The sequence below is a fragment of the Podarcis pityusensis genome (assembly GCF_964106645.2).
Source record: "Podarcis pityusensis genome assembly, chromosome: 13".
Classification (NCBI taxonomy): Eukaryota; Metazoa; Chordata; class Lepidosauria; order Squamata; family Lacertidae; genus Podarcis; species Podarcis pityusensis.
The window spans coordinates 15,422,108-15,446,651 of record NC_138038.1 but is presented as its reverse complement, the minus strand read 5'-3'; the positions used below and the strand labels follow the sequence as shown (position 1 = coordinate 15,446,651).

At 44.8% G+C, this 24,544-nt stretch overlaps 1 protein-coding gene across 1 annotated transcript; it reads right to left on the bottom strand.

The window, feature by feature from the left end:
* Positions 1-13,283: 13,283 nt before the first annotated feature.
* METTL16 (methyltransferase 16, RNA N6-adenosine) lies at positions 13,284-24,099 on the bottom strand. The gene is made up of 9 exons (XM_080976849.1): positions 23,701-24,099; positions 21,598-21,800; positions 20,480-20,620; positions 19,480-19,595; positions 19,105-19,247; positions 18,239-18,308; positions 16,810-16,899; positions 15,029-15,202; positions 13,284-14,907 (listed from the first exon to the last, which is right to left on the bottom strand). The coding sequence occupies exons 1-9, from the start codon at positions 23,826-23,828 to the stop codon at positions 14,197-14,199; spliced, it is 1,776 nt and encodes a 591-aa protein (XP_080832975.1). The 5' UTR covers positions 23,829-24,099; the 3' UTR covers positions 13,284-14,196.
* Positions 24,100-24,544: the final 445 nt, after the last annotated feature.

Below are 24,544 nucleotides of genomic sequence, written 5' to 3'. Positions count from 1 at the left end.
TGTTATTTTATACAAGATAAAATGCAAGCAATATGTTGAAGAGGTTGTAATGCTAAAGGTACATGCCCGATGACAAATATATTCTTGAAAAGAAAAAATGACACCTACCTCTTAGCTCTCTTGACGTTTATGTGAGGAACAAAACAAAGAACTCAGGAGTAAAAATCAACAACCCCCCCAATAGGATTTATGTTGACAGCTGCCAATTTAACTTAAATGGTGCAAACATAGAACATTGGTAATCCAAACGGGTTTTTTGGCAAGGGTTGGAAAGGGGACACACAAAAAATAACAGTGGCCAAAGGAAAATCCAAAAAAACAGTACCCTCACTATTTTATTTAATTATACACATATAATAAGGGGACCATCAGTGAGGTTACAGGGAACCAGGCAGAGGGCCTTCTCAGTGGTGGCGCCCGCCCTATGGAATACCCTCTCACCAGATGTCAAAGAAATAAACAGCTACCTGACTTTTAGAAGACACCTCAAGGCAGCCAGGTTTAGGGAAGTTTTTTTAATGTTTGATGTTTTATCGTGCTTTTAATATTCTGTTGGGAGCTGCCCATAGAGGCTGGGGAAACCCAGCCAGGTGGGCGGGGTATCAATAATAAATTATTATTAAATCATCCGCATCAGGACATGCAATACTAGCTTCTGTGAGGTCCTCTGTACAGGCTAGGTCTGGGGCAGGTCTGGTGCTAAGGGTCTGTCCATCTGCTAGAGTTGCCTGGTCTCAGAGTTTGAGCTCCCTCTTCAGGGACAAACTGAGGTAAATCTCAGGGAGCATTGCTAGGAGCAAATAGTGACAGCTATTTTCTGCCTGCCTGCAGTGTTTTTTGCTATTCACTCCCCACCTCCAGGTCTATTAGGCTCAGGGCCGGATTTAGGTTTGAGGAGGCCCTAAGCTACTGAAGGTAATGGGGCCCTTTATATGTCCAGCTGTCCTTTGCCAACAACAAATTGTCGCTGTTTTTTTGTGTTGAATATATGCTATATGGTAATTTACGGACCTAATAGGTATCTAAGGGACGCGAGTGGCACTGTAGGTTAAACCACAGAGCCTAGGACTTGCTGATCAGAAGGTCGGCGGTTCGAATCCTCGCGACGGGGTGAGCTCCCGTTGCTCGGTCCCTGCTCCTGCCAACCTAGCAGTTCAAAAGCACATCAAAGTGCAAGTAGATAAATAGGTACTGCTCCGGCGGGAAGGTAAACGGCGTTTCCGTGCGCTGCTCTGGTCTGGCCACATGACCTGGAAGCTGTACGCCGGCTCCCTCGGCCAATAAAGCGAGATGAGCGCCGCAACCCCAGAGTCAGCCACGACTGGACCTAATGCTCAGGGGTCCCTTTACCTTTACCTAAAGCCACTGGCACATGCAGAATGCAGGCACCCAATATACAGAAATGACCAAACCAGTGATAGTATAGGGAGCAGGCTAGCAGGCGGGGCCCATTACTTAGAGGAGCCTACACAACACTAAACACTGTTGCTCTATGTACGCTTTATTTTATTTGTTTTTTATCTTATATTTTGGAAATGTATATCCAGTTTGTTTGTTTTCCTTTACATTTTTTGGGCCCCCCCCAAGAGAGTGGGACCCTAAGCTATAGCTTATACATAAATCCAGCACTGATCAGGCTTCACCCTCCCCTTCCCAAGTCTGCTCAGACTAATCCACAAGGTGAGGCTCCTCCATCGCCAGTGCATGAATGTGAGTGACCCATTTCTTCATGCTATATTGCGGAGAGGACACGTATTGGGGAAAGTGTCAGCGAGAAAGGTTGCGTGGGTTTACAAAATCTGTTTGTTTTTTTAAAAAGGAAAGAACCCCCTCCCCCAACATTTCCAGGACTCGTTTCCCTACACAACGAGCATTTTCAAAGGCTTTCGCAGCGCCTCTGATGCAAAGGTAAATGGAAGCATGTTCATTTGTTGAATGGGTAAAGAAAAACTAAGAAGAGAGCCGATAAGGAAAGCTGGATTCTGGAAGGCGGCTGTACGTCCCAATTATAGATGAAAGCTCAGAGGCTGTGCTAAGATGGGACTTGAGGTCTCCATTAATTATAAATAAATTATCTACACTTATCGCCGAAATGAAATTTCCAGATAAAACTTTACGTTTGAAAGTACATCAGCTGTATAAATATTTATGCAAGCAACCTCCCTCTCCCTCCCTCTCTCTCACACACACACTGCAGAGTATGCAAGAAAAAGAGAAAGCGCATGCGGGTTTCCTTAAGGTTTAATTTTTCAGAATCGTAACTGCAGGAATTGAAGCCCTCTAAAAAGCTGGAGGTTACGCAATAACAAACATGCACTCTGCACATGCTCGGGTGTACTGTTTAAGCCGCTTGCAGTCGCAAATAAAGCCCATTCCAAGAATTGAATTATTGCCTAGGTATCTTTGATTAGAGTCCTGAGAACTACTTCCAAAGCATATTCTGGAGGTTTCCATCTTGCATTGAGCCCAAAGCTTAATTATTCTGTTATTAGTGGAAATCCCACTAAATGAATGGGAGAGCACAGAGTAGACACTGATCGTAGTTCTGGAAAAAAGCCACAATTCTGGGTCTTACAAAGAACTTTTTCACATAGGTTGGTAAGAACTGCAAAGTATTCTCAGGGCCAAGCAAGATGGGACAGGGCAGGTATGTGTGAATCAGTTCTGTTTCCTTGTAAATAGGAAGTTGGGGTATTTACATGAAAAGAAGAATATAGGGGAACAAAGTGAGTATCTCCCCCTCTTTTCACCGCAACTTGGTGCAGGTTCCCAACCAATGCTATTTTTCTAGAAAAAGAGGTGCCGGAACTCACCAGGAACACCATTCTGAAGGAAATCAGCCCTGAGTGCTCACTGGAAGGACAGATCCTGAAGCTGAGGCTCCAATACTTTGGCCACCTCATGAGAAGACTCCCTGGAAAAGACCCTGATGCTGGGAAAGATGGAGGGCACAAGGAGAAGGGGACGCCAGAGGACGAGATGGTTGGACAGTGTTCTCAAGGCTACGAACATGAGTTTGACCAAACTGCGGGAGGCAGTGGAAGACAGGAGTGCCTGGCGTGCTTTGGTCCATGGGCCACAAAGAGTCGGACACGACTAAATGACTAAACAACAAAGGAAACGCGGGACATTCCAGGATCAAATAAAAAACTGGGATGGCTTCTCTAAATCAGGGATGTCCCTGGAAAATAGGGACACTTGGAGGGTCTGCACTTTTCGCTGTCCAATTTGCTCCCATGACCGATTTTACCTCATGGATCTCTTGTATGAACTCCTTATTTACACAGAATCTCATGTAAATCTCATATTCTGCTGGCCTGCTAACTGGCTTAGAGGAATTCTTGCATAGCATCTGAAGGAGGGACCAATTCAGGTTAAGGCAACTCCCTTGGGGACACTTCTCCTTCTGTGATCCAACTGCCAGGCACCTTACTGGACAGAAAGAAACCTACTAATGCTAGTGACTCAGGAGACTGAGGAAGGCTGGTCAAGAAGTCTAGGCTACAGGACTGAAAGGAAGAATTCAGGCATATTTAAAATCCAGCCTACTTTCTTCCCCGCCACCCACCCATTTTCCTTTTGAAGCTCTGCTTTGAAGGTGGATAATTAAAAACGGTTTCTTAAGTCTCATGAATTCATTTGGCTTAGTTACACACACACAAAATATCACTTTGATACCAGCTTGTAACTCTCACAGCTGCCCCCACATAATCCTGGGACTTGTGATGTGGTGAGGGTGCTGGAAATTGAGTACCAGAGATTCCCTAACCTCTCCCTGAGGACAGAGATTCACTGTTAAAACAGTTCACATCTTAAGTGTGAACTGAGGTAGGCCTCCGTTCAAGAACGTGTAGCATCTCGGTTTGCCAAATTAAACAACGAGCATACACAGTGTCACGGTCCGGTTCACGGATGATCGAAGTCCCGGCTGGGGACGTCGAGACCAGGGGCAAGATGGCGGGGTGGGGGCAGGAACAGGAGTCCAGAAGCCAGCAGGCAGAAAGCCAAGAGTCCAAGGGTCAGAGAACCGGGAGTCAAGAAGTCAAGGGTCCAAGGATCAATAAGCAAGGGGTCACGAAGTCAGGGGCACGAGGATCAAGAAGCAAGGAGTCATGAAGGCAGGGGTCCGAGGATCAAGAAGCAAGGAGTCACGAAGTCAGGGGTCCGAGGATCAAGAAGCAAGGAGTCATGAAGTCAGGGGTCCGAGGATCAAGAAGCAAGGAGTCACGACGTCAGGGGCACGAGGATCAAGAAGCAAGGAGTCATGAAGGCAGGGGTCCGAGGATCAAGAAGCAAGGAGTCACGAAGTCAGGGGTCCGAGGATCAAGAAGCAAGGAGTCATGAAGGCAGGGGTCCGAGGATCAAGAAGCAAGGAGTCATGAAGGCAGGGGTCCGAGGATCAAGAAGCAAGGAGTCATGAAGGCAGGGGTCCGAGGATCAAGAAGCAAGGAGTCAAACGCAGGAAGGCAGGGAGCGTGTTGCTGTGGCAAAGAGCCAAAGGGAATTGCTGACCTTATATCCCTTCCCGGCTCTTCCCACCAGGTCCTATGAGTTACCAATTGGCCTCACCTGTGCGGCCAAGCCTTGCCTCTTCAGAACAAACTTAGGAAGGCCCCAGTCCTGCAGAGGCCTATTGGTCACAGGGCCTGGCTCCTGCCCGCACACCTGACACACAGGGCAAGTGGGGTCTGAGATTTCCAGAGCCACCCTGACCATCTCTCCTCAAAGTTCGCTCAACTGAGCTGCCCGATTTCAACAGATTGCTGCTCCTTCTGCCCACTAATCCACCCGCCCAGGGGTGCCAACTTGAATAAAATATTGGGGGTGGGGAGAAGGCACAGGTAAGCCCTGCCAACCAGGAGTTAGAGGAAAGCCAACTGTTAGTGGAGCCGGAACCAATGACAAGACAGAGACAACTAATTCTAATTTCATCCTCCTCTTCTTCCTTGTTAATGGCAACCCCAAGATAACTAATTCTAATTTCATCCTCCTCTTCCTCCTTGTTAATGGCAACCCCGAGACGAAGAAGCAGCAAGAAGCTTCCAGTCAGTGTCCTTCCTTGAATTATATGCAAGCAAAATGGCAGATGCGTCAGGGCTCACAGACAAGGGGGGTGGGGTGGAGCAGACCCTCTCTGCCCTAACAGACCAGCCTCCAGTGGCTGGGATATTGCTGCCACAGGATTTAAACATTTATGGAAACAGAAAAGATAGTTTTCTAAGTCCTCATTGTTTGCAGCACACGTGCTGAGGATTCGAAAACCGAAGTCACGGGCAAAATGTCTGGCTCCACTCCAACTTACTGTTGGCCAAAACGTCCAGACCCTCCGAGTGTCCCTATTTTCCAGGGACAGTCCTGGATTTACAAAAGCAGTCCTGGTTTCTGATTTGATTCCGGAATGTTCCGCTTTCCCCTATTTTTGTTGGAGAGTATGGAAACTGTGGGAGGCAGTGGAAGACAGGAGTGCCTGGCGTGCTCTGGTCCATGGGGTCACGAAGAGTCGGACACGACTAAATGACTAAACAACAACAACATGGAGATATGTGACCCCCCGAGCCAAGGAGTTAAATAACTATACAGTGGTACCTCGGGTTAAGTGCTTAATCCGTTCCAGAGGTCCATTCTTAACCTGAAACTGTTCTTAACCTGAAGCACCACTTTAGCTAATGGGGCCTCCTCCTGCTGCCGCCGCGCCGCCGGAGCACAATTTCTGTTCTCATCCTGAAGCAAAGTTCTTAACCTGAAGCACTATTTCTTGGTTAGCGGAGTCTGTAACCTGAAGCGTATGTAACCTGAAGCGTATGTAACCTGAAGCATATGTAACCTGAAGCATATGTAATCTGAAGCATATGTAACCTGAGGTACCACTGTACAACCTTTAGAAGACATCTGAAGGCAACCTTGGATAGGGAAGTTTTCGAATGTTTAATGTCTTATATACATGTTGGAAGCCGCCCAGAGTGGCTGGGGCAACCCAGCCCGATGGGCAGGGTATAATAATTATTATTATTATTATTATTAATATTGTTATTATGGAATAGGACATCCCTCTTTTCATCGGAGAACTGTTGGAGGATATAAATGTCAGGGGCATGGCTTCCAGTAGTCAGTGAGGGCAGCTTTCAGAGTTTTGCACGATTTCCTGTTTCACAGATCTTTATTTCCAATGCCTTAGTCTCAGTCCCATCCCCACAACCAATATATAAACAAACAGGACACAAATAATACAAGCTAAATGAGGAATTTCGGTCCCTTTACACAGAATTAGGATTGTTTACAAGGAAGGCCTCTAATAGGCAAGCGGTGTGGGTATACTCCGGGGATCTCTTCCACAAACGCCTGCTTTCCTTCCCTCCATGTTCCAAACCTCTCTGGTACCTTTTATTTTCTTCTCAGCAAAGCTGTTATCAGAATGGTGCAGCGAGGAGAAAAGCTTAGCTTCCCTCTGATACAATCAATAATGCCAGAAGACTTCATTACAGCTGACCTCTATTCCTATCCTTCCCAATCCGATCAGGCATGCTGACTGAGAAACTACAAACTTATTTTGGGGTGGCTGTTCTTTCCTTTCTTCCGCTGCCTCATTCCAGGTCACAGTTTGCTGCAACTTTTTAAAGAAAATTAACTCCATGCACGTATTAGCAAGAGAGGTTTTAAGATGGAGTAGAACAAGGGCAGCTAAAGATGTTGCTGGATTCCAGCTCCCATAATCCCTGACCACAGGGCCATGCAGGCCGAGGGCTCATGGGAACTGGAGTCCAACGTCTGGTCAGCTCCCCGGTGGATACCTGCGGTGTGCAAGGTAGTGGCAATGGGGCAGAAATTTGCATCAATTTGCATTCAAATGCAAACCTATCTAATTCACACTCCTCTGAATGTTGCAATGTATTCTCCGGCCAAGTAATACATACATGGCAATGAATACATTACTGAAAATAACATATAAGGATAAATAACAACACACTGGGGAAAATTCCGCAGCAAATAAATATGTCGCCTGCAAAAAATGATGAAATTCACACTAAAATGCTGCTGAGTTTTCATGAGGCATTTCCTAAATAAAAATGCAAACTGATGTGGATAATTGAAGACTGGAAAAGTTATAAACCAACACTGACAGATTTGCACATCCCTAGTAGAGAAGTAAGCCAGATTGATGGGATGGCTTTCTGTTGGACATGCAAGTTTTTGAATTTTACAGGACTGAATCATCCAGCAGTATTGTCAAAAGCCCTGTGCAATGCAAGAGCTCTTCAGAAGAACTCTTTGTTTAATATTTCAGATTTTTTAAGCCATGGCTCTGTTTTTTGGGGACTAGCAAGGTCTTAATATAAATCAAGCCCTGCGTAGATAGATGTCCCAGTTTGGTAGGTCTAGTCTTATATGACACTTGCAAGACCCATGCACCAACACTGGGTCTCCATTCTGATTGGTCCTGTGTCAGGGTCTACCCAATGGAAAGTACAGGCAATTTCCTGCCTAGAATGGCAGAATTCCAGTAACTCCAGTTTAATCAGGAACGTGGACTGAGAAAATTGGGTTGTCCCCTCCGATCTTCTCACCATGTTTTCTGAATTGCAGCTCCTCTTCCCCAAGCCTATCCCAATTCCCATGACATTTTCTTGCCTGAGGTGGAGCAGAAAACAACATGAACATGCGTAGATCACAGTGCACCCAAAGCTGGCCAAGTTATTTTGGCCCTTGAGGCAGAAAACCCAAGCACCTGTCTTGCTTTCCTGGCAGCAAAAATCCAACACTAACAAACTGAATTGCCGACAATCTGCTGTCCTTTCACAACACCGAAATCAGCAGCCTGAGAGGGTCACCTCACTAATAGCAGGTCTAACCCCACACAGAACAAGTAGTTCACATTTTATGTTAACAGGGAAGGAGGAGGGGATTACAATCAGGAACACTCTCAAGGACATGCCCAGAGGAAGAGAGGGTGGAGCATGGCTACATTCTCACTTCAAGACAGCAAAACAACTCAAAACCCAATCTATCCACACCCTCCCTAATTTTCTTTCAACCCTCTCCCCAACTTTGCTGTTGCTGTGAAGAACATGCTCTTGATTTCCTGAAGGTTACCTCTGCCTTCGGGGCTAAGAAAATGTCAAGCAAGCTGATTCCACGACTGCTCCAGAAATAACCGTTTCCCTGCAGAATAAACCTAATTTTATTTTATATCATAACTTTGAACAGCCACTACTGGGCATTCGAGTAGCTCCCTCCATTCTTCTCATGATGCTAAAATGAAAATCTGGGTGTATCAGGCATGAGCGACCTAAAAGGAAGATTATCCTTGGATAACATTAAAAATAAATAAAAAGGGGATATGCTCTGAACACCAATTACCCCATGCAGAGAGGTCCGTTCGTTGGGAAAAAATAGTAGAATTCTGGTGATCTCATTGGACAGATTTTTGAGGTAAGTGACATATGCCAGTGATAGCAGATAGCAACTGAAGACTTCCCAAAGGCGGAGAGCAATCGGGTGCTGAGCAACTCTTGGTCTAGGCCAGCCTTCCCCAAGCTGGTGCCCTCCAGAAATTTTAGACTACAAATTCCAGCAGCTAGCTGGGGTAGATGAGTGTCAGAAGTCCATAACATCTGGAGAGTGCCAGGTTTGAAAAAGCTGACCTAGGTAATGAAGAAGATGGATGTAGCAAGGCCTAGCTGGGAGATACCAGTTAGGGACAAGATGATCCATCAGCTAGCTCTGCTCTTTGCCTTTGAGAGCCAGTGTGGTGTAGTGGTTAAGAGCAGTAGACTTGTAATCTGGTGAACCAGGTTCGTGTCTCTGCTCCTCCACATGCAGCTGCTGGGTGACCTTGGGCTAGTCACACTTCTCTGAAGTCTCTCAGCCCCACTCACCTCACAGAGTGTTTGTTGTGGGGGAGGAAGGGAAAGGAGAATGTTAGCCGCTTTGAGACTCCTTCGGGTAGTGATAAAGCGGGATATCAAATCCAAACTCCTCTTCTCCTTCTCCTTCTTCAGTAAATATGTCATCTGTTTCTGCCAGGATCTGTCCAAAGTTTTCCTTTTCAGACAGGCTAGAATCCCAGCAGCTCTGATGATACAAATTAGAGGTAAGCAATAGCATCCCCCTACAATCTTTCTCCGATGAAAATAGGGACGTCCAATTGAGGAAAAGCAGGGCATTCTGGGGTCAAATCAGAAACCAGAATGCTTCTGCAATTCCAGGACTGTCCCTGGAAAATCAGGACACTTGGAGGGTATGCAGTAGTTAATTCCTTTAAAAAGAGGTGTTGCGGGTCAGATCTTTAAATCCCTAAATGGCCTCGGCCCAGTATACCTGAAGGAGTGTCTCCTCCCCCATCGTTCAGCCCAGACACTGAGATCCAGCTCTGAGAGCCTTCTGGCAGTTCCCTCATTGCGAGGTTACAGGGAACCAGGCAGAGGGCCTTCTCGGTAGTGGCGCCCGCCCTGTGGAACGCTCTCCCATCAGATGTCAAGGAAATAAACAACTATCTGACTTATAGAAGACATCTGAAGGCAGCCATGTTAAGGGAAGTTTTTACTGTTTGATGTTTTATTGTGTTTTTAATATTTTGTTGGGAGCCACCCAGTGGCAGGGGAAACCCAGCCAGATGGGTGGGGTATAAATAATAAATTTATTATTAATTATTATTATTATTATTATTATTATTATTAAAGACACATTATGCTTCCTTGCCCCATAGTTCATCTCCAACACTTGACGCGCGGAAACAGACTCTGGTCATTGGGCAGAAAAGGAATGGCATTTGGCTCTTGCTCAGAGGCGTAAGAATTTCTTAGTTCTAACCACAGTGGCAGGTTCCAGGGCAAAGTCTTCACGGCCCCTGCCTCAAATAAGCCTTGACAGCAAGTGATGGGGAAGAGGGAAGGAAAGGCGAGGAATAATGGAAGGCTGCAGAGCAGCATTCTATCCAGCTGCACTCAGGGTGCCCCACTGGCTGTTTATGTGCCATTCTCCAGAGCTTAGGCATTACGAAGCGGTCACCTTTGGTAACAGGCCACTGCGTACCCCATGCTTGGGCGGCTGGGAAGAGTATCTCATTTCTTCCTCAATTAGCTCCTGATTAGCACCATCCCTTGGCCCCCGGCCAGCCTCCATTTAATGCACCATTAATAATTCATTTCTCAGAGAGCAGGAAGACAAAGAGAGAAGGGGCTGGCCAGGACCACGCTGGGAGATCAGATTGTCACCAGAACAGGAAATGTAGTCACAGTGCTGGAGAAAGGAGCAGAGAAAAAGTTGGCTAAGGACAACCAAGAACCGCTAAATGTCTAGTCGATATTAAGAACAACAACAGAGAAAGGGAGGCACAGAAGCTGGTTGTCTTAACCTCATGGAGGGAAATCTGGCAAAGATTTCCTCCATAAATTTATCCTTCTGTTGGAAAACAGATACTCAGACACGGTAGCGCTTAATGTTGCTTTTCAGCTAGGAAAAGTATGGAAGCTTTTTTCGTTCATCTGCCTTGAGGGGTGGGGGGGAAATAAATATCAAATGTTTTTCAAGCAAACGAAATAATTATCTGCCATTGTAGCAGGGTGTCAAGAATTTCACTAGTGTACCTCCATGGGTAGCTGGTAGCAGTGAAAATGGCTCACAAACTACTCAAGAACATACTAAAAATTTCTCTCCTCCGAGTACTGACATCCTCATATGGCATTGACTTAAGATACTGAACCTGCAAAAATACCGCCTTATTAATCAAATACAAATCCAGAAGAGAGATCTCAATGGTAGACCTCCTGCCTTAACACTCGGCAGACACGCAATAAATGAAAGAGGAGGAAGACATGGAAAAACAGGTGCACATGTTCCTATGATGCTTACCTGCATCCGCAAGCACGGCAGTTGAAATATGTGTCATGGCTGAATATCCTCTGCTGCTACAGATCCATTGCTAGAACTGGAAGAATTCCCCAAGTTTGCATGAGAACAGGAATTTGTTCACATGATTACCAGCCCATGCTACCCACAAGTTAATGGTTTAGCTGAAAGAGGTGTTGGATCAGAGGGAGATGCAACCAATACTGAGACTGTGGGTTCAATGCCCAAGGAAGCAAGCAGAAGTCTCCATCTTGAGAGAGCTGGGTATATTTCACTTGGAAAAGAGGAGACTGAGAGGAGATATGAAGCCATTTTCAAATATCTTAAGGGCTGTCTCATGGGTAGATGGAGCAAGCTTGTTTTCTCCTGCTCTGGAGGGTAAGACTCAAACCAATGGCTTAAAGGAGATTTCAGCTAAACATCAGAAAGAACTTTCGGACAGTGGAACAGACTCCCTCAGGAGGTTGTGGAGTCTCCTTCCTTGGTGTCCTGAACCCCTGGCCTACCTGGTGGCAAGTCAGTAGGTCAAGTCCAAAGTTCAAAGACCAGGAATCAATGCATGCAAGGAAAGTCGAAAATCCAAAAGGTCAGGAAATGCAGGCCAGGTTCGATCCAAGTAGGCCAAGTCTAAAGTCCAACAGTCAGGATATGGTCCAGAGTCAAACCCAAAGCACAGCCCTGCAGAGGTCCAGGAACATCCAAGCCAATTGAACAGACACAGCACCTCTGCTTCCCTTTTGTACCTTGCATGCTGAGTACAGCACCTGGGCTTGATGAGGCATGTGATTCTCACCTGTTCCAAGCCTTCTCCAGCTGAGGAATCACACACCTCCTCCCAGAGCTAGTGAGCTCCACCTGGCTGGCTAGTGAGCTGGGCTGTGGGCCCTTTCTTGCCTCTCTTGCTGCTTCCTACACTTCAGAGCCCACCATGTTGGAGACAGGGGCCCCTCTGGCTCTGGGTCCTGCTGCTCTGGTTCCTGTGCCCTGACCCCCATCCTCTCGCCATCCTCTGTCACCCTGCACTTCCTTCCCCATCCCCTGCTTGTCCCAGTGCTGGCTACACTCCTTGACGGGATCCTCTTCCTCCTCTCTGTCATCCTGCCAGTTCATGACACTTGGGAGGTTTCTAAGCAGAGGTTGGTTGGCCATCCGTCATGGATGCTTTAGTTGAGATTCCTGCATTCCAGGGGTTGGACTAGATGACCCTCAGGGTCCCTTCCAACTCTACGATTCTGTTCTCCTCTTCATCCCAAGTCAAACCCAACTGTTCTGAGAATACAGATGTCTGACAAACAAAGCAAGCCCTTGATCACTCAAGCTCGTTTCTTTGCTGCTGGCTAGCCTGAGCCCACCTCCTCGAGAGGAGAGAACGGTACAAGAAGATCAGCCTTTGGCCCCATTCTCTTTTTTTTTTTAAAGCAATTTATTGGGTTTTACAATAGAAATAAACATAATAAACAATATAACATTTGTCTTAACATAGTTTCACATTTTCTTTGGACTTCCTCACATCTCCCGCTCCCACTTTCATCGTTATAACATTTTGTCAGCAATTTATCATCTTATTTAGATTCTTATATCCCTTCTATGTTTCATAATCTTATAGTTCTCGAAAGGGGTTAAATTTTCACAGTCTTACTTATTTTCTTAAAAACTTCTAAATTTAGTGGTGCTCAATTATTTTGGTCTAGCATCTTATTTAGCATTCATTCAAATTACAATGTTTTTGTAAATAATTCTTAAATTTCTTCCAATCCTCCTCAATCCTCTCTTCTCCCAGGTCGCGAATTCTGCCGGTCATTTCAGCCAGTTCCATGTAGTCTATCAGTTGCATCTGCTTTGGCCCCATTCTCTGGACAGTAAAAGATGGTGGGAATGTTGGTATCAATTCTGTCTACTGGGTGCTTGTAGGCCTGTGCCACCAAGAAAAGATGACCTTGACCAATTTCCTTCCCAGTCCCTCTGGAGACATTTCTTTTGCTCAGCTTCCTGTTCTACAGCAGAGAATTTGTATTGTTCTTTATCATCCCTGGCCATATTGGCTGGAGCTGGTGGGAGTTACTGGCTTCCCATTCTTGTTCTAGAATCATGATTTTCGCTTTGAGTCCTGGTTTAAATCCCCAGAGATGTTTTCCTCCCTTACTTAGAGAAAGCCTCCATCCCAAAGGTGTGTTCTTGCAGTAAAGTTCCTTACAACACAGTTTGCAGAAGAATCCAGCTTAGGCCCACTGCCCACAAGGTAAGAGAGAAGAAACAACTGTGATATATCTATCTATCTATCTATCTATCTATCTATCTATCTATCTATCAAACAGCAAGCACAGAGCAACTAGAGGGATGACTTGAACTGCATGAATTGTACACCAGATGGCAGTAGGGAGCTTGAAGAAACAGGTGCAACACTGCACAATTCGTTCACCTGAAAAAAGACCAGCAGCTTTTAAAAAATATTTTATTATGTGATCTTTTTAATATAAAAAATCAATATATCACATCATCATGTAGCTTAACACAGTCAAATTTGCTCTCTTTATAATATCCATTTTACGGCACTCAAATTCTTCCCAACTTGAAAAGTTTAGGATGTTTCACCTGGCTCTAGTATGTCACACATGCTTGCCAAGTCCCTAAAGTGTCTGTATATATTTTCAATCCATCCCATAATTCTTTGTAACTTGTACCTGAAGACCCTTTGCCGTTCTGGTTCTTGGCTTACCAAATGGGGGTTTGAGTGAACCAAACCAGTTTTGATTTCAAATGTAATGGTGAGCCAAGGATCATAATTTGCTGCGTATTATCGGTAGAGGAACAAAGCAGGAGTAATCTACGCATTCAGGTTAAATTGTTCATCATCCCACTTTACTGTGACTTGTGAACACAGCTGCTGACTCATGGTTGCCAATAATATCACTTGTCAAGGGAAACGGGACAGATACAACTGTGGAAAATTTCCACTAACCACATGGAAAAGCCAATGAAGAATCCACAACAACGTTGCCTTTTTAAGGCAGACACAGTGCTGCTTTCTAGTATGTTATCTCAACAGCTAAAAATTTGTTACACAAAATGCGTAGGGTCCAGGATTATGTTAGTTTGCACTTAGTTCCCATTGAAGTCTATGCAACTTAAATTTTCACATTGGTTTCAACGAGAATTAAGTGCACCTAGTCCAGTCTGGATGCTATCCACAAATTATTTTCAAGGCCTTTATGAATTTCCAGAACTTCAAACTTCACAAGTGATTTAAAAATAGCCACTTTTCATAGCAAAGATGTCCTTAAATATATGCTAACACAAAAGCCATGATTACAAAAATAAGGCTAACATAATGTTTCTCATTCACGTAGATCCTTATGTTGTGGCCAACCGAAAAATTTGGTTCTTTAAATAGGTACACAGCTGGTTCATTAAGTCTCTGTTTTGCCCCTCAATCCAGTGCATTTCTACTAAATAATCGTCCCCTTCTTTCTTCACAACTAACATACACTTGAAAAGGAACCATTCACCAGAGACGTTGGCACCCTCTCCAATCTCAATACCTAGGCAACCAGTACCAAAGTCCTTGGACCTCTCCTCTTTTCCATCACTGGAATCTTCTAAGCTTGCTGAAACAACAGCTGGTTCCTCTGCTTGGCTGTTTTCTTTGGTATGTCCCTCGAGGTTTTCTTCTTCAGTATCAGGCGCACTATTCAGTCTGCCATCCTCTCGTGACTCAAGGCTGCAACCAAGTACCGCCAATGCCTTTTCTGTGGATCTGTCTTTTTCATCTTCTGTGGACCTACCTTCGTTGTCTTCTCCACGCCTACCTCTGTCATCTTCAGCAAGTCCTTCCTTGTCTCCTCCAGCAGGCCCACCTTTGTCGCCTTCTGTGATGTTACTTGCCTCGTTCAGGTTCTTTCCTTCTGTTGTGGCTTGGAGGAAATCTACAGAGGCTCGAGGAAGTTCGCGCAGCTGCCTGACACGATCCCTCTTCTTTCTCCGCAAGTGAATCCAGGAGTTTTCTACAGCTGTTAGGAACAAACTGATCTCGTCTTTCCCGCAGGGAATGCATTTGTGCTGCACCTATTGAAGCAAACATGCACAGAGTTTTAGTGTGATTCGCTGGTGTAAATTTGCCGCTTCCTGAAATGACATCACATTTAAAAGAGGAAAGCAAAGGGAGAATTGTTGCAGTTACTATTACCTTCAGGTCAGTGAGGATTTTTCTAATCCATGCTGCAACTACTGCCATCCCTTCAACAGCATCAATCCCCACTGAGGAAGCTTTAGTAGCTAACTCTTTGGCTGTAGACGCCAAGACTAGGAACGTGATTGGCTTCCGAGGCTTCTCTAGCTTTCGTTTCTTAGAAGGAGGTGACTGAGGGGGAAAGAGAAAATGGAATAATTAAAAATCTAAAGAATAGTACTGCAGTATTCAGAGCATGAATAGAAAATGTGTAAATAATTAGGGACGCGGGTGGTGCTGTGGTCCCCACTGAGCCTAGGGCTTGCCGATCAGAAGGTCAGTGGTTTGAATTCCCATGACAGGGTGAGCTCCCGTTGCTCGATCCCAGCTCCTCCCAACCTAGCAGTTCGAAAGCACGTCAAAATGCAAGTAGATAAATAGGTACCCCTCCAGTGGGAAGGTAAATGGCGTTTCCGTTTGCTGCTCTGTTTCGCCAGAAAGTGGCTTAGTCATGCTGGCCACATGACCCGGAAAAACTGTCTGCGGACAAACGTCAGCTCCCTTGGCCAGTAAAGTAAGATGAGTGCCGCAACCCCAGATACAGTCGCGACTGGACTTAACTGTCAGGGGTCCTTTACCTTTACCTTTATTTAATTAGTATCAATATGTGGTGACTTAAGGAGGTTCACGGAAGGAAAATTTCCCATCCCCACACCTCAATAACACTCTGTGCTACATCACATGAGGCTCAGGAGCGCCCCCATAACACCTTGGGGGGCACAGGTGGCTACAGAGAGAAGAGGCAATGGGAAATATTCTTTCTGTGAACTTCTGTAAGTTAAGCTTTCTTTGGACCCAAACCAGGAACTACATCGTACAGCAACAGCAGCTAGAATTATGTATGATTAGTATTGGAAACAAAGAAAATCCCCAATCAGGGGAAATGGGAGAACGTGTAACACAAAAACACAATTATTGCAAAATTAATACATTACATATGGCCTGTGGGAGGGAAAAAATGAACTGTTCAGTAGCAATTGGGGAAAAAAATTAAACTGATATTGAACAAAGCATGTAATTCAATTTCTGCCAGTTATGTACTATGGTCCAAGAGAATTTCGTACACCTGAATCTGATAGTTGCAGTCTGTACATTCATTAACATAGTTGATGTATGCTGTTAAGAAACTAAGGAAGAAGCAAAAAGGGTGGGGGCACAGAAATTTGATTACTCGAATAATCACTCAAGTAATTTTGTGCAACTAATCAGAGATCTGAATGTGTGTTTATTGAACAGAGGTCTTCTTCACCCCATCCCGCCATGACGGAAGTCCAGCCATGATTAAATGGTGCTGTATAGCATTTGAATAAAGACACAGTGAGACAGCAGTATTTTCAGGATGGTATGAGCAGCTCCTCTCGAACTTCTCTCCTCTCCGGTCTCTTTTATTTTCCTTAGTTCTCTCCTGTCGCATGGCCGTTTGCCAATGTCTCACGTTACCTACATCCGATCATGGCTTAAACCCACCCATTGCCATATAGGGTAATTACTGCCCAGAGGGGGAACATAACTCCATATAAGGCTATGCACTTAATACACTGCAAGGCACGGACATGCAGGTCACCGAGGTCAGCGAGGCACCAGGTGGCGCTACAAGCCTTTGCCATGACTTCATGGCTCCCACATCGAAAGGCCTATGTAAATTGCTTTGGAAACTCAGGAGCTTGCGACGCATTAAGGGAGAGTCCTAAGCGATAACACAAGATAACGAATTGCGGGAAAGACACGTGGGCACTTACTGGCACTTTGACATTTTCATAGAAGCTCCAAGCCAGCGCCCACCTCATGGTGCGACCTTGGCAGAATTCAGTGTGGGTGACTTTAGGAACCTGCACACAAAGAAAAACAGCAAGCCAACCTTACATTTGGGGAGTTATTTCCTTCAGTAACTCATTACGACTTCAGACCTACAGTGGTACCTCGGGTTAAGTACTTAATTCGTTCTGGAGGTCCGTTCTTAACCTGAAACTGTTCTTAACCTGAAGCACCACTTTAGCTAATGGGGCCTCCTGCTGCCGCCGCGCCGCTCGAGCACGATTTCTGTTCTCATCCTGAAGCAAAGTTCTTAACCTGAAGCACTATTTCTGGGTTAGCGGAGTCTGTAACCTGAAGCGTATGTAACCCGAGGTACCACTGTATTTTGAGCTAGGACCCCAAAACATCCCACGGTGGCATTTTACTCTTTTAGCTCTACATTACAGCATTTCACATACACACACAAAAAAAGGTGTCTGCGGCCCTTTCCTCCAAAGTCTCTGATCATGGGCAGCATAGACAAATAACTTCTTGTCCAGTTCACAGGGAGCTAAATGAGGCTGGGTCTATAGTGCAGCAGAATGGAGCAGGAACAAGGAAGGGGGCAGAGTAATCTGAAGGCCAGGAAATGCTCTGAAGGCACAAGATGCAGCCACCTCATTGAAGCTAAGCAAGTCTAGGTCAGGCTAGTTCCTACATGGTGGCACACCTTGGATTCCTGTGATTTAAATGAGTTCAGTGGAAGAAAAAGCAGGATACAAACATAAACAGGACTGACTGGGCTACTTCAGACTGCAGATGCAGGCAGGGTTGAGTGCTCTCCCACAGAAAACAACTCCCTGTAGTTAGAAACCTGGCACAACAGGATTGGCACACTCTTTTTATCCTTGCAGGGAGGTGTATCTTTGCTGTTTAACAGACAGGTGGAGCATTGAAAAGGGCACCACTATTTTCACCTGCGTTTTCAATCCAGGTTCAAGAACTTCTGCAAAAGGGGTTCCGAAGGACAGCCCTTCCGGCAGCCACAGCTGGGCTGGGCTGAGGAGCCCTGCATGCAGCCGAAGGAGGGAGATACATGTCTCGCAGTGAACCCCATATTGGTTGTTGGTGAGAACACACCTCTGAAAAAAACAGGTTTTAATGCACAAGGAACGCTGCTACTTTTGTCCACCGTGCATTAAATTATCAAACTCTGCTGTGTTGACTAAGGTTGGTGTCTTACACACACCTGCCTGGATCTAAGGGCCATTGCAGACGGTGGGACTTCCTTTCAAGTAGTGTGTTAGATTGATAGGGGTGCCAGGTTCTGCAGCCTGCCAGTGGAAAAACCGTTTAGTATTTCACACAAATGGAAAGTGCAGCTGCGAACAGATGTAATACAGATAGCTGCGGTGTGTTTACAGAAATGCTTACCCCATGGATCCGAAGCTCCTCTTTCAGGGGTGCCAGGCTGCACTTCTTCCCCAGCATGCAACTGTACCACCTGCAGTAATGAAAGACATTTCAGAACCAAAGAGTTTAGAAATCAGACTAAGCTCTCTGAAAACTAGCCTCTTGGGGGTTCAAGTTTCAGAACACAAAGGTCTCTTGACTGCCAATTTTAAAAAAGGAAAATGCTTTGAGAAACAACTGCAGACTCTATTACAGTCATGGGTGAACCATACCCCAAGATTTGGAAATAATGTTAAGAGCGCACCTTTTCCTCCTCCTACTATAGCAAAACAAATGCTCAAAACCAAGCCCAACAACTTTATTCCAAGTACTGGAATTCATGCCACATCACAAATATATTTTAATCAGTGGTTTCAGTTGTATAAATCATCAACATCATGATGATGATGATTTTATTTTATTTCCTATGAAGACTGGAGAGGATTGATTGTTCTGTTTTTAATCTACGGTGAAGATACTGATATTCTCGTTATTATGTGTGTATTTTAAATGATTTATTTTTTATTGTTAATGTTGGATTTTGATGGCCTTTGGCTATAAACAACAAGTTTTTTATTTGATCCAGCTCCGAGGGTCTTCTGGCAGTTTGCTCACTGCGAGAAGTAAAGTTACAGGGAGCCAGGCAGAGGGCCTTCTCAGCAGGGGCGCCCTCCCATAAACAACTATTTGACTTTTAGAAGTCATCTGAAGGCAGCCCTGTATAGGAAAGTTTTTAATGTTTGATATTTTATTGCGTTTTGTTTTGTTTTGTTGGAAGCCGCCAAGAGTGGCTGGGGCAACCCAGTCAGATGGGTGGCATATAAACAATAAAAATATTAAATTCTTACCGTAATCTTTTTTTAAGCTGCAGGCTATCGTGGATTATTCTCTTGACAAATTCCAGCTCTCCTCCTTCAGCCATGATCTCAGTGATCCCTCCAGTGTTAACAGAGCTGGGAGGGGGTCTTCTGGGATTACGAGAATTTACTCCCTGGCAAAGAATGAAAGTGGGCATCACTACCTCTTAGCTTGCTACGTAGCCATGCAAACTAACTATGAATTTCTTTTACAGATGCTTAGGTTCTTCCGCCTCTCCCAACTGTCTTTCTACACAGCATCAAATTATACTTCAAGCGTTTCAACTGTAAAGGGACCTTTAAAGAATGAGCATGTGTCAACACAAACAGGAGAAGCCCAGGGCAGAGGATCAGCAATCAACATACCTTTGCTTCCAGCTGGTTGGCAAAAAAAGGAGGGTTGCACATGCAGAAATCATAGACGACCCCAGACTCTTCTTCCAAGGCATCCAGCAGGAGTGTCTTTTGTGGTACTTTAACCACTGAAAGAAAAGGAAGCACCGAGGGTTAGGGAAAACCAGACATTTGCTTACTTTCGACAGAACTTCTAGAAATCGTTATATGCTACTTCAAACAAAAAGACAAAGGCAACCCACTTATAAAGGTGGAAAGCTTAATATCATAACCATAGCACAACATGTTGGCCGCATCATGGACATTCACAATACAAATGCTATTATGTCACTATTGTTAGACCTCAAAAATTAGTTGCTCACTTTTCCAACGGTGATTGGAGATCCACTTCAGTAGCAGAAGCTGAACAAGCAATCCACTTTGAGGAGTAATACACCAGATCTCTGAGAGTTTAGGTCCCCTAACCTCTGCTGTTGCTATGATTCCTCTTGGCCCTCTTCCTGCCAGCCACCCCCTTCCATTCTCTTTTAACCTTTCCCCCTTTTTTCTTTCTCTGCTCTTTACAGGTTGGGTTGATTGGGAAGGCAGTTAGGAATTTTGGGGATTGTTTTCTTCTCTGTTGGCACTAGTCTCCAACAAAAATTCGAGGTGGGGGAATCATTAAATACAGTGGTACCTTAGTTCCTGAATGGCTTGGTTGTTGAACAAATCGGCTCTTGAATGCCACAAACCCAGAAGTGCTCTGGTTTGTGAACGTTTTTCGGAAGCCGAACGTCCGACAAGGCTTCCAATTAAGTGCAGGAAGCTCCTGCAGCCAATTGGAAGCCATGCCTTGGTTTTCGAACAGTTTCGGGAGCTGAACGGACTCCTGGAATGGATCAAGTTTGAGAACCAAGGTACCACTGTATAAACAAAACTCTCGGCTTCTGCCTCAAAATAATGCAATGCATGGATAATTTTGCCTGTATGCAAACTGCAGCATAAGATTGGGACAAGAGGGATATAATGATACCTTTTATAAGGTTGGATAAGTTGTTTTGTTCCACATTTTTCTTGGCAAAGCTGAAACACACATCATCCACTTCTGTTGCAATGAAATACCATCCATTCAAAGTTGCACCAAGTAATGGGTAAATACAAGAGGCACCTGTTCCTGCAACACACCCAAGAAAAGTGCAAAAGTTAAAACACCGCAGAGCATTCAAAATAAACAACCCAGAATGCATTTTCTAAGGATCTATCTATCTATCTATCAATATATGAATTTTACCAGTTGGCCAGCAAGTACTATTAGGTAGAACATGCTAAATTACTTTCTACTTAGTGCCACTGTTTGAGAAGAGCATTTCCTATTCCACAAAATACCTTGCAACACTTGATGCTTCACAAGCAGGCGAAATAAGGCCTGCTCTAACCACCCTGCCTCACCACAACGCTGTCCTCAGAAGAACTCTGTACCAGCTACAGAAGTGACATGAATGAAAAATAATCCACTGGACTGTATGGTCAAAAAGCACTTACTCCTTCACAATGGATTCAGACTAAATCTACACCCAGTCAGAGCACACCCACAGAAGTACATAAACCCCTGAAAGGGAGAAAGTAACAAAGGCAAATGGGGCTTCATATCACATGCATGAGAGTTGATGCGGGAAATCTTTGGTGATCAAAACTATGTAGAAAGGACATTTTGTGTGAACTTTACAAGTTCACACAAATAGCTTTGCAAACACCCGACTTCTTAAAACTCCGATATGTATCCTCTCTCAGGACTCCTGGACATAAACAAAAACCCCAATTCATTACATGGGAGGGGGCACTGTGGTGTCATTTTGCCTGGTGGGTTATGTATGGGGAGGGGGACATCATAGATGTGTCTCCCCACTAATGTGAGTGGTCTGGATGCCTGGTTATCATGGGAGCATAGACAGTCCGCTCCCATTATATGCTGGAGTGTGTGGCTGATGCTCTGCTCTGCGCTTTTTGTAAATAGCATCCCCCCCCCCTCAACTTTTGTGCTGGGAACTTACAGGACAAAGGCTAAATTATGGTGATAGTGTGACAACACAAGTGGCCCACGTGTGTAGTGGGACTTAGGACTGATCTACAAGTCACCAACACGAAGCATACCTATGTCTATTCCCCATGTAGCTGAATCTTTAGCAGCAGCGTCCTGCTGAGCAATCAGATCTTCGACCCAGTGGATATAGTTGAGCCTCAAGGGAACAGTCGGAATGAGCCTCTCCAAAGGTATGTCAATTTGTAGTCCAAAGTCTTCTTTCAACAGGGTGCATGTTAAGGCTCTCACCGCTTCTGGATCCTTGAAGTTCACACTGAAAGGCACAAGATAATAGGTGAGCTGAAGAATTCCTGTTTTGCATCAAGGAACGTAGTGTGGAATGCACTACAGATGCCAGACTTGGCTATGTTCACTCTTGCAAATAAGAATAGCAGGGAATTTAAAAGGAAAGAAAAAGCTTTGCGGCCTTGTTGTTCAACCCAAGCCTGATTATCTCACCACTCTACTCAGTACAGAAAGCTGGCTGGGCCAATAAGTTTCCAGAGGTTAAAAAGCTGTTTCAGTGGAGGTGGCAAGAGAATAAAGATATCCACTTGGGGGCACTAATGAGGAGGAGCTCGGTTTGGTGCGCTGTGGTCAAACCTCTCTGCAAAGTAAGGGGCTTCCCTCCTCTGTGGCTGGAATGGAAACTGCAAGCTACTAGTCTCTTAGTGATCTACAGTGGTACCTCTAGTTGCGGACTTAATCCGTTTTCTTCGCACCCCAAAAAGTCCGCAACTAGAGCGCCTCTTCCACGCATGTGCGCGATGATCAAGCACTTCTGCACATGCACAAAGCGCACAGATCGCTTCTGTGCATGCGGCAAACCTGGAAGTAAACACTTCTGGGTTTGCCATGTTCGTAAGCTGAAAGTCCGTTAGAAGAGCAGAGCACAACACGAGGTATGACTATAGTAGCATTTGTGGGCTTATTTCCAAGGCTGAACCAGGCCCGTGCTTGTAAATGAACACAACGCATATCATAAACTCCAGTTTATGCCGGTAGAGCATAAGACACTTAATCTCAGTAACATGGTTCTGGACGCCACATAGGGTAAAAAGATTCCTGATTTGCAGCAGGTTGGACTAAGTGACCCCGGGGGGAGGGGGCCTCCCTTCCAACTCTACAATTCTGTGATACCTCCTTCTCCAACCCCCAAGTGGCTCAAGTTTTTGGATGCAGGGCAAAAAAACCCCACAAAAAAACCTTGCCTTTTCGCTACTGGCATGAAGTGTGATTCTTGTTGGCAGCCTAATATAATTATAATTATGTTACATTATATTAGGCTACTGATAAGAATAAAATTATAATATTTATAATATTTCTATAGATATTATTTATAGTATTATTTCTATAATATAATATTACTATATTATAAAAATAATACCATTATTTTTGTATGGAATAATATGCAGTTGTAAATGTTGACAATAGGACCCATGGAGGGGGGGGGGGGAAGTCTCGAGATTCAGAGTAATCTCTATATATGGATATGCATTTGGAATGTTATAAATTCATAATTGTAAAATCAAATAAAAATGATTTCATCCCCCCTCCCAGTTTTTAAATGCTTTATCGGTTGAAAACTTTGTAACATAAATATGCAATAGATGTTATAGGCAACATATGAAATAAACAATTATTCATTTTTTAACTAGTACTTGCTTTGTACATCCATCAGTGATTAAATTTGACAAGACCTCCGATCTTCCCCTTGAGTTCCCAAATTAATTTCCTTAAATATGCGCTTAAACTTTACTTTCTCTGTTATTTGACTTAATATCAATTTTATTTTATAAAATTATCCTACTTACACACCGAAGCTCAATCAAGACCTGCCAACTTTTCACAATGTTCTTTTACATATACTCTGCATATAACCCACTCTCTGATAAATTTTCCATCTGTAACGTCTCTTAACCTTGCTGATAATCTCGCCAGCTCAGCGCACTCTCTTATTTTGTTTTGCCATTCTAATTTAGATGGAAATATCCTCTCCCTTCCAGCCTTTTGCGATTAGAATTCTGGCAGCAACTGTAACATACATACATAAAGACTCTCCCGAAACTTTTTTGAAAACTGATTTCAAATAAATAAATAAATAAATAAAATATTTTTATAATATTATATTACTGTATTATACAGAATACATACATATGCTACTGAGAACTTACCTCACCCTCCCGGACAAATTTATCTGCACGTGTTGTTTAAATTCCGGGTACTTGGACGCCAGGTAAGCGAAATCCGGCGGCTTGTCCTTGTATCTGTTCCTCGCGTGCATAGATTTGTTGAGGGCCATCCCGGGGCCGGAGAGGGGAGCGCGGGCCGGACGGGGGTCGCTCTGGGAAACGAAACACCTGTTGGCAGGTAAAGGCGCGCGCGAAAAGGCCTGCGCTGCGCGGTATCTCTCGCCCCTCAGGATGCCGGGCCCCCTCAGCAAGCTCCTCGCAGGAGATGCGCCGAGTCGTCGTCGTCGTCCCCGGACGCCAAGGCGAAGAGAATGGGAGAGAAGCCCGAGAGTTGTAGGCGGCCCTGCGCTTCCGGTACAGCCGTCACCTTTCTCTCTCACACACAGACACAGACAGGAAGTCAGGCGACGAGGGGTTGCTGTGCCCAGCTATCCCGCTGGGCAACTCTATGGTTGAAAGGTCCGCCCGTCCCCTCACAAAGAGCGGCAGCTGCGCCTGCGCGCGTTCTCATAGGACCATAGAGTTCTGAGGGACACCAGCGTCACCTAGTAGCCCAGCTCCCTGCAATGCAGGGATCTCTTACTTAGTTTACCCAGGGCCGGATTTAGACTTGATGAGGCCCTAAGCTACTGAAGGTAACGGGCCCTTTATATGTCCTGCTGTCCTTTGTCAACAAGAAGTTGTCGCTGTTTTTTTGTGTTGAATAGATGCTATATGGTAATCTATGGACCTAATAGGTATCTAAAGCTCTTTGCACATAACAAATAGGAGCATACACAACACAAAACACTGTTGCTGCATGTAGGTTTTACTTTATTTGTTTTTT

Excerpts from the sequence above, each read along its gene's own strand:
- METTL16 (XM_080976849.1), bottom strand. The coding sequence starts at position 23,828 with ATGGCCCTCAACAAATCTATGCACGCGAGGAACAGATACAAGGACAAG. Across the intron at positions 20,621-21,597 it reads TACATGGGGAATAGACATAG|GAACAGGTGCCTCTTGTATT; the intron begins GTATGCTTCGTG and ends GGTGTGTTGCAG. Across the intron at positions 14,908-15,028 it reads AAATCCTCACTGACCTGAAG|GTGCAGCACAAATGCATTCC; the intron begins GTAATAGTAACT and ends TTGCTTCAATAG.